At 31.8% G+C, this 9,921-nt stretch overlaps 1 protein-coding gene across 1 annotated transcript; it reads left to right on the top strand.

Annotated features, from left to right (window-relative positions):
• Positions 1-4,985: 4,985 nt before the first annotated feature.
• On the top strand, positions 4,986-9,175 carry LOC107618569 (serine/threonine-protein kinase D6PK). The gene is made up of 3 exons (XM_016320671.3): positions 4,986-5,254; positions 6,132-7,581; positions 8,036-9,175. The coding sequence occupies exons 2-3, from the start codon at positions 6,170-6,172 to the stop codon at positions 8,916-8,918; spliced, it is 2,295 nt and encodes a 764-aa protein (XP_016176157.1). The 5' UTR covers positions 4,986-5,254; positions 6,132-6,169; the 3' UTR covers positions 8,919-9,175.
• The last annotated feature ends 746 nt before the right edge of the window (positions 9,176-9,921 follow it).

Raw genomic sequence — 9,921 nt, forward strand, 5'->3', positions numbered from 1 at the left:
TGAACTTTTTTCTTTTTTTTTTCATGAATGAGCAAAAATCTAAAAATCAAAATTCACCTTAATTTTTTAATATAATTTTTAAATAATTATCTAAATATTTTTACATCAAAATTAAACTAAATACATGAGTCATTTACTATTTTTATCTAAATATGCATTTTGTTGTAAGGCAAAGATATATATATTTTTTCTTTTTGAGAGCCATTAAAAAACTAAACATGTTAAGGACAAAGTAATAGTTTACCCAACTTGAATTAGAAAATTTGAATTAGTCACAATTTTAAAAGTTAGTGGTTAGTTCGTTAATTCGTTTCAATAAGTGTCAAAAAATTTAAATATTGTCTTGTGAAAGTAGTAGTTTATTGGTTAATAATAAATTTTTAAATGAAGCTCAAATTTGAGATAAATTAGTCTTAATTTTATCAAATTTAAGAATGCTGTAGAAAATAAAAAAAAATTATTATATTATTAAATTAACTTATAAATAATAGTATTGTAAAGAAGTTTTTTGCACGTAAATTTTATAATATGAAGTTCTTAATAATGACCTCCCCAATTTAATCATGGTCCCTCTCAACTTAAGATCTTAGTTCCGTTCTAAGTTTGACAATGAAACTAATAACATCTCTTGTTACGAATGTGAATGAGATAGACACTGTATGAGAACATTTATGTGTCAATTATTACTAAAGGGATAAAGTTTATTTGTAAGGACTTTAATATTTAAATCAGTAATGAAATAATGGTGAGTGAGATATGAAATGATTTATGCGTACGTAAGTATATTATAAGGACCCTATAAAAAAAGGTATATTATAAGGTGATGGAAGATTTAGTCCGCATGAAAATTAAGTCCTTCCAATACAAGATTTTATCATTGATAATTTTGTTTAAGGATGAAAATTGAGTAAAGTCCTAAAGTGTGTTTTTGAAATTGGTTGCTTAAAATTGTGTGAGATTTTAAATACATTAAAAATGTTTTTAGAATTGGGCAACGTGATTTTGTTAGTCTCTATGTTTTTGGTTAACGATTTGTTGATGTAGTTTGATAATATAGATTATTAATAATATGTAGTATACTGACAATAATAGACTCATCTGGTATTATTATTATATGTAGTTAAACTATGATATAACATGTATTAATACTAATACACATCATCAAGTTACATTTGCATAAATAATAAAACTTTATATTTAATTAATTTAACCAACTAAATTTAACTAAGTCTTTTAGATTTATGCGCTCTTCTTTTTTTTTTCTAAATTTACGTACACACATTCTTCTTCATTCCTAATTCTATCTCTTCTTCTTCTTTTCCTTTTTTTTCGTTGTTTTTTTGTTATTGTCTTCACCAATAACACCTCCTCCTCCTCCTCCTCCTCTTCCTCCTCCACTTTTTATTGAAATTTCTTCTCCTATTTATTTTTCATCATTCTCCTCCATCATTATCATCATCATGACCATCATTGTCTTCTTTTAATACGCATCGTCGTTATCGTTATCATCAAATTTTTGTCATATTGATGATATTGTCTGATCCAAAATTGATTTAGATGTGTTTTGTTCAAAATTGACTTCATCTGTGCTTGTTTTGAAACGAGTGTGTTTGTGTATCGTCATCATTAAATAATTTCGGTTCATTTAGAATTTAATTTTCGGTTCATTTATGAATCAACTGGGGTTCACTAGATGCTGTTATTAAGTATTGACCAAATTTTTTATTTCTTAAGAAATTTCTGTTCATTTCTTAGTTTACTTTAGGTTCATTTGGTTTCACTTCACTTGAATTTGCTGAACTTGTTCATGTGTGGTTGTTTAGTTAGTTTTTGTTCAAATCTGAACTAATTTCGGCTCATTTGTGAATTAACTGAGGTTCACTTGATGCTGCTGTTAAGTATTGACCAAATTTTTTATTCTTTAAGAAAATTCAGTTCATTTTTTAGTTTGATTTAGGTTCATTTGGTTTCGTTTCACTTGAATTTGCTGAACTTATTCATGTGTGGTTGTTTAGTTAGTTTTTCTTCAAATCTGAACTAATTTCAGTTTATTTGTGAATTAACTGAACTTAATGTTGCTATTAAGTATTGACCAAATTTTTTATTTCTTAAAAAATTTCGGTTCATTTCTCAGTTTAATTTTGGTTCATTTATGAGTGAATTAAGTGCATTTGTTCTCGTTGTTCTATACAATTCAACACTCTTTCTCCTTCTTTATTTTTCTTCTTCATCTTCTTATTTCATTTTGTTATAATTCCTTCTTATTTCACTCTCTTAAAAGGAATAAAACTAAGATAAAGAGAAGAAAAATCAAACAAAAAAGAAGAAGAAAAACATAATGATGCAAAATCATCAAGGAGAGGAGGAGAAAAAGACAAAAAATGCACAACAAAAAAGAATGGCGATGAGAAAAAAACACGCGAAGAAAAAAGAAAGAAGAGGAGAAAGAGGCGGAACGTGAAGAAGAAAAAGACGACGACAATAATGTAAAACCCGGCGCGTGAATGTAAATGACTTGATTGGAAGAATGACATGCGCGCGTATAATTACGCTCTTTTAATGAGAGTGTTTTGTTGGTGTTGAGTCTACTTGGTTGAACTTGGATGACAATAATGCTTAAATGTGTCGCAGATCTCATTAAATTAATTAAGACGTGATCTCCATATTAGTGAGTCACAAGGAAATGGTGGGTAAAATATTTTCTTATAAATTTAATATTACTATCAATGTAAAATAATTTATATGTACATTAAATCACGTAATGTTACACTAATAAAAATAAAAGTATATATATTCAAATAGGCTCCTAAAAAATTTTACATCGATTGTCTCTAAAAAAATTATTACGTTGAGATCCTTAAATTTTCAAAAAATAAGATATATAGACCATTACGTCACATTTTTGAGAATCTATTTGTCCAAATAAAAATAATAGATCAAACCAAAGTAGAGACTTATATGTTTTACTTTTGTAAAGTCCAGAAACCTCAATATAATAAAAAATTTTCAAAAAAAAAATGTCCAATGTAAAATTTTTTAAAAACCTATTTAAATATATGCTCTAAAAATAAATATTTTTATATTAATTATATAAATAATTATAAAAGAATAAAAATGATTGGACAAAAATGTAAAATATGTTTACACTATCATTTCATTAAAATGAAGTAAAATTTGACTATTCCAATTATATTTTTCAAATTTAAAAAAAAATATTTACAATTCACCTCTGATATATTGCATATTTGCATATCACCCCCACATCTATATAATTATCTAGTATTCCTTTTTTTTTTTTTTTTTTTTTTGATATTGATCTAGTATTCCTTTATTTTCACTTTAGTCCCCTAATAGCCCAATATATAAAAAGTTTAGCCGTATTTTGCAACTGAATCCAAAAATAAAATTGCAACAAAGGAAGAAAATAGTAGCAGAAGGAGCAGACGCGCGAGAGAGAGGCGTGAGGAGGACGGCGAAATCCAAAACCAAAAGCAGATGAAAGAAAACGGCTTGACAGACAGGCATGCATGAGCATATGCAAATGAAAAGAAATGTCTCAAAGAACCTACACTCTGGGTCCCACAAACCCCCTCTTCCTTATCATTGACCCCACCTCTTGCTCTTTTTTCCCTTTTCATTTTCCTCCTTTTTTTTTTTTAATTTTGTTTGGATTTATATAAAAAATTGTAAATTTTATATTGGTTACTCCACTAAAATGTGTTTATAGAACTTAAAGAATCCACAGTTTTATTGTTTTATAGGATATATTTTGAGGCTTTACTATTTGGCCAATGTGTTTAATTTTTTTATTATTTTTCTTTTGTAATAAAGTTTAAATATTTAGAAATTATAATATTTTTAAATTAAATATTAATTCTTAATTTTTTTTATATATTAGACATCATTTTTAGACATTATAGCTACTATTTTACTATTTATATGAATTTCTCTTAAACTTTTTCTTTCTGTAAATTAGTATGAATTATACATAAATATATTTTTAAAATATGTAAAACTGAAAAAAATAAATTTTATTAAAATAAACAACTAAAATTATAACAATAATACTGTTGTAATTTCTGCAGTTTGATACGATATCGATGACTATATGTAAAGAAAATAGTATTTTTTAACGACCTTAATTAAAAATTGATAAATGTAAATATTTGATCATGATTTGTGAATAAATAATTTTTTAAAAATTTTCATTAAAAGCAATTTTACACCTCTTAGACATTACTTGTAAATTTGCTAATAAAAAAAAATATATAAATAATGCTCCAACGATAAATTTAGGTATGAGGTATCACACCTAAAATTCTAGGCACAAAAAGCAAAAAGTTAAACCAACCTGTTACACCATTTCATATTCTTTATTTATATAATATGCAAATACAAATTACAAAAATTTATAGCCTCTCCAATAAGTAATTTTACTATATGGTAAAACTTTTACTTTAGCTACCAGTCAAAAAAAAAAAAAAAAAACTTTTAAATTAGCTAACTTTTGTAACATAAACAAGTAGTGAACAGAGGTGAAACCTTTATGCAGTATGCATAAAATTTTAAGTTCAAATTTCATTGTTGTTGTATAAAAAAAAAAAAAATCAAAATTTTAACTTGAGAGTGATAAAAATAAAATTCAGCTTAATATATTAAGGATTTTTTTTTTCAATCATATCCAATCAAATTGAGTTGATCTAATGATTAATTTTTTAATCTGTTAAAATAAATGTGAAATTCGTAATAATTTATTGACTAATAACAAATTTTTGAATAAAAATTCGATCTACTATAAATTAATTTTTAATATGACTGATTAAGAAATATGGTAAAAAAACCAAATAAAGTTGAAGAATCCAAAAATTTTAGAGTATTTATGTAAATTGATTTTTGTCTGAGGATATTCCAAAGCAAACAAACAAGCAACAAGAAAAATATAAAATAAATAAATAAATAAATAAATAAATAAAAGAAATAAAAATAAAAAAGCAAAAGCTGGAACCATAACTATGACTTTAGTTGCAGAGCAGAGAAGAGAAGAGCCTTCACTCTCTTCACTCAAACAAAAATAAAGAAGAAAGGGAATGCTTCTCCATCCATTTTGTTCATTCGTTCATTTTCTGATTCTGATTCTGATTTGATTTGATTCATTCTCGAGTGTGAGAGTCTTGTTATTAACACTACCATAACACAAACAAAACAAACCCGTTGCGCGTGGTTTTGCTTCTCTTCTTCTTCACTTTAATGCTGGGTTTGTATCCCTTCCTACCTAGATCTCTCATTTTCTTCATGTTTTAATTTTACGCAATTTCAGATTCTCTCTGTGTTTTTGTTTTTTCTATTAAAGCAGTAGAAATTGAAGGGAAAATGTAGAACACTGTTCTTCGTTTTGGCACATTTCCACATTTTCTTTTGTTGTTACCGTTTCTTTTTTTTTTTTAAGTTTGTGTTGATGTTTCTATGAACGCATAACGTTTGGCGGTTAAACTTTTTTTTTTTAAATTTTATTCAAGTTGGTTTTTTATGGCAAATGTAGCAAGTGTTTGAAGGATTTAGTTCTTTTTTTTTTTTTTGAGAATAAAAATAAAATTGAAAATTAGTTTCCTAATTTGCTAAGCTTTTATTGATACCGTCCATGTTGGGATTTCATTTCTTAGGTGTTTTGTTTTAGCATTTTAGGGAATCTGAGTAAGATACAGATTGTATTCAACTGTTTCTTTTTGCTGTGTCTATCTGTTTCCCTCGTGAATTAATTCAAATGAGTTTTCTGATAATCAGATATGAATGAACTTTGTAATTTTGTTCCAATATATTCAGGTGCTGTTTCAGAGTATCAGTAATGTGAATTTTGAAATGGATTTTCACACAAGTCTCTGTTAATGATCTTTAAGTTCAAGCTATTGGATTTTCTATTTGTGTATGCTGACTTAGTTTGTGATGGTGGTTTTGCTTTTAGCAGCTCTCTTCTAAGAAAGCAAAGTAGGATTCCCTGTTCCTTTTGTTGGCTTGTTGAGGATTTTTATGTTGTGTTCATCATCTTGTTTGCTGATAATTTTTTATTTATTATTCCAAGTTAAGTATGTGAACCTAACATTGATTGAACCTTTTTTTTTTTAATCTATTTGCAGCATCTTTATAATTACAGTTCTTTATGTGATATTGGGATATGGAGAGGGTTGCAGAGCTGAAGGCACCTCCACGGACCTTGCCTACACTGGTGGAGGTATCAAATGCACACATGGCTGCAGCAAAGGAGGCTGGTCAGAGACGAAATGGGCCGGAGGTTGTAAGTGTTCGTGTGAACTATGGAAGAGAAGTGAATCAGTTGTCAAAAGCCAGGGATATGCCTGCTATGCGTCTGGCTTCCATCAGAGAAGTGGCTCAGTTGTCAAATGCACGATTCTTTTTGGAAAGAGATGATATGGTATTCGAATCTCGGAGCTCTGAAGAATCTCTCTGTTTTGCCCCGGCACCCCCTGGAATGTGGAAAGGAAAGGCCTCTTTACTAGAACCAGAAGAACTGGTGCTTGATTTTGACTCATTGAAGAGAAGCAGTGATTCATTGGAGGACAGTGGTTCTAGTTCATTTGCCGGTGCCAGTCATCCCCCGGAACCTGTTGATACAGATCTTATGAGAACGGTCTATGTACCAATAGGTCAAGGCAAAGCTGAGGCTAGATGCTTAATGAAGAGCATGTCCATGAAGGGTCCTTTCATAGAAGATCTCTCAATTCATGTTCCTGCAAAGAAACCAAGCCCAGCTGTTGTATCCCCTGAAGAAAGTCTTGTTGAAGAATTTAATGACATGAGACATGTATCCTCACCAATTTGGGGTCCTCGAGAATCACAGAATACCGAGAACTCTATACTCCCTGCAGATTCTGAGGAAAAGGAATGTGTTTGGGATGCTTCTTTGCCTCCTAGTGGCAATGTGAGTCCACTTAGCAGCATTGATAGCACCGGCATTGTCAGAGCAATGAGCATCGTTAATAGTTGTGCAAGTACATATCGGAGTGACGCAATGACTAGTGATGGCATGCTTAGTTTAGACAGAAACTGTGATAGTACTAAAGGGAGTATAAGGGGGGATTCACTGGAGAGTGCGAAAACTAGTGCTAGTCGGCCAAGTGATAGCAGCGGCCTTAGTGATGACAGCAACTGGAGCAACATCACTGGTAGTGCCAATAAGCCTCACAAAGGAAATGATCCTAGGTGGAATGCTATCCTTGCCATCCGATTAAGGGATGGAATTCTAGGCATGAGTCACTTCAGGTTACTCAAACGACTTGGCTGCGGAGATATTGGAAGTGTGTATCTCTCGGAGCTGAGTGGAACACGCTGTTATTTTGCGATGAAAGTTATGGATAAAGCGTCCCTAGCAGTCAGAAAGAAGCTCACTAGAGCACAGACAGAGAGGGAGATACTGCAGTTGCTGGATCATCCATTTCTACCAACTTTGTATACACATTTTGAGACTGACAGATTCTCCTGTTTGGTGATGGAATACTGTCCTGGCGGTGATTTACACACTTTAAGGCAGCGCCAACCTGGGAAACATTTCTCAGAATATGCTGCACGGTATGTGTTATATTACCCAGTCAAATTTTTTTCCTTTAAGCTCTTTGTTAATTGATTTTCGTCATGGAGATCCTCTTTGTAATAGAGTGATCAACATTTCTGTGTATTTGTGTTTATGCGCATATAGTTATCATTCAATGACATGAAGAGTTACATTTCTTTAATCTGAAATGATGTTGCAAAATGTTCCTTAAACTATTTGAATTCATTGGCCACATGTAGCAATCGACAATATTATGCTTCTATTTACTGGATAGATGGAAATATTGTATATTTATATCTACTTCTTTGATATATTATCCTGTGCTCTGGCTGTGGTTGAAGGTTGAATACTTTGTATAATGCTCATCATTATTTTTTTGATTCTCTATATATGAGATAAAAAATTGGTATGTTGCTCTCTATGAATGTATGAATGTGTAATGATTTACATTGTCCTATTCTCTTGATGTAGCTTTTATGCCGCGGAGGTGTTGCTTGCTCTTGAATATCTTCACATGCTTGGAGTTGTATATAGGGACCTTAAACCTGAAAATGTCTTGGTCCGGGATGATGGTCACATAATGCTATCCGATTTTGATCTCTCCCTTAGATGCACCTTTTCTCCAACTCTTATTAGAACTTCTGATGGTGATCCTAAACGAGGTGGTGCATTTTGTGTCCAACCTGTTTGTATTGAACCATCATCAGCATGCATCCAACCTGCATGTTTCATTCCTAGACTCTTCCCTCAGAAAAACAAAAAGTCACGGAAACCCAGAGTCGAGCCTGGTTTGCCGTCCAGTACAATGCCAGAGCTTGTAGCCGAGCCAACTCAAGCTCGGTCTATGTCCTTTGTTGGGACCCACGAATACCTTGCCCCCGAGATCATTAAAGGAGAAGGTCATGGCAGTGCAGTTGATTGGTGGACATTTGGAATATTCTTGCATGAGCTATTATATGGCAAAACTCCTTTCAAAGGATCAGGAAACAGAGCTACACTCTTCAATGTAGTAGGCCAGCAGCTCAGGTTTCCCGAATCGCCAGCAACTAGTTATGCCAGCAGGGATCTGATCCGAGGATTGCTGGTGAAGGAGCCGCAGAATCGTCTTGGAGTTAAAAGAGGCGCAACCGAGATCAAGCAGCACCCCTTCTTTGAAGGTGTGAACTGGGCATTGATTAGGTGCAGCACGCCGCCAGAAGTGCCAAGACCAGTGGAAACTGAGCCGCCACCGAAGTTTGCACCCATTGATAATACTGCTGCTGCTGCTGCTGCTGCAGTTAGCAGCACTAGTAAGAGGATGGTAGGAACTGAGATGAGACCTGAGGGTAAATTTCTGGACTTTGAGTTCTTTTAGTGTGGATTCTTCAATCTGCTTTTTATTGTCAGCATTATAAGTTATGTTCACCAGAGCTTCCTAGTGTTACCTTGTAATTTGAGCTTACTTGCCTTATGGTAAGATTCCATTTCAGTTGGAAATATGATACCTCAAGTTTAGGGTAGGATTGATCTCCTTATTTGATACCTGAGTTCTTATGGATAATCCATAATTTAGTGTTGCAATACAGGATTAAGTGCTCCTGAGGAAAATCATGAATCCTATTTTACTTATTACATTTTTGGTCACTCTTTCTGATATTAGGTGTAGATGATGGCATTTGTTGTATGCTATTATGGCAATTAAATAGGATGCTTATAGACCAAAGATAAGGAAAAAAAATGAAACTCTTCAAGCATTATATACTTCAATCTAAAACTTTACTCCAAGGAAAGCAAGTACTCTATTTTTCACATTAATAAAAGACAACAAATACATGATGTGGAATCGGTTAATGAATGTTCATTGTTCAGGTGAAAGAGCATTTAATCAAAGCAAGAAAGGACAATAGGACCACTGTTCCCAAATGCTTTCCATTTTAAGAATATTATGATTATGACTACCTTTTAGTTGGTTTTCATATTTTGGTCATCCAAAAAACTAAGCTTGCACCTTGGTGGGGTTTTTACATTGGAGAAAAAAAAAAAATAACTGAAGCATAATGCTGTCCTTATAGCTATATCATCACTTACTCATCTCTCCACTATTTCTATATCATCACTTGCTCATCTCTCCACTATTTCTGTCTATTTTTCTTTCATGATCATATAATGGGTTTCTCTTATAATTTTTGGTCCTAGCATAATGATGGTTTCTGAAAGCTGCAAAAATGATATTGATTGGCCTTAAAGTTGGCTCAGTTTGGGAGAAAAAGGTTGGTGATTTTCATTTTGAAATTGAAGACTTACAAAGCTTTTTTAAAAAATAAATAAATAAATAAGAGATTATTGGTGTCCATACCCTGGCCCAATGATAAGGCCCA

The sequence above is a fragment of the Arachis ipaensis genome, chromosome B9 (assembly GCF_059453495.1).
Source record: "Arachis ipaensis isolate K30076 ecotype BB chromosome B9, ASM5945349v1, whole genome shotgun sequence".
NCBI classification, from domain to species: Eukaryota; Viridiplantae; Streptophyta; class Magnoliopsida; order Fabales; family Fabaceae; genus Arachis; species Arachis ipaensis.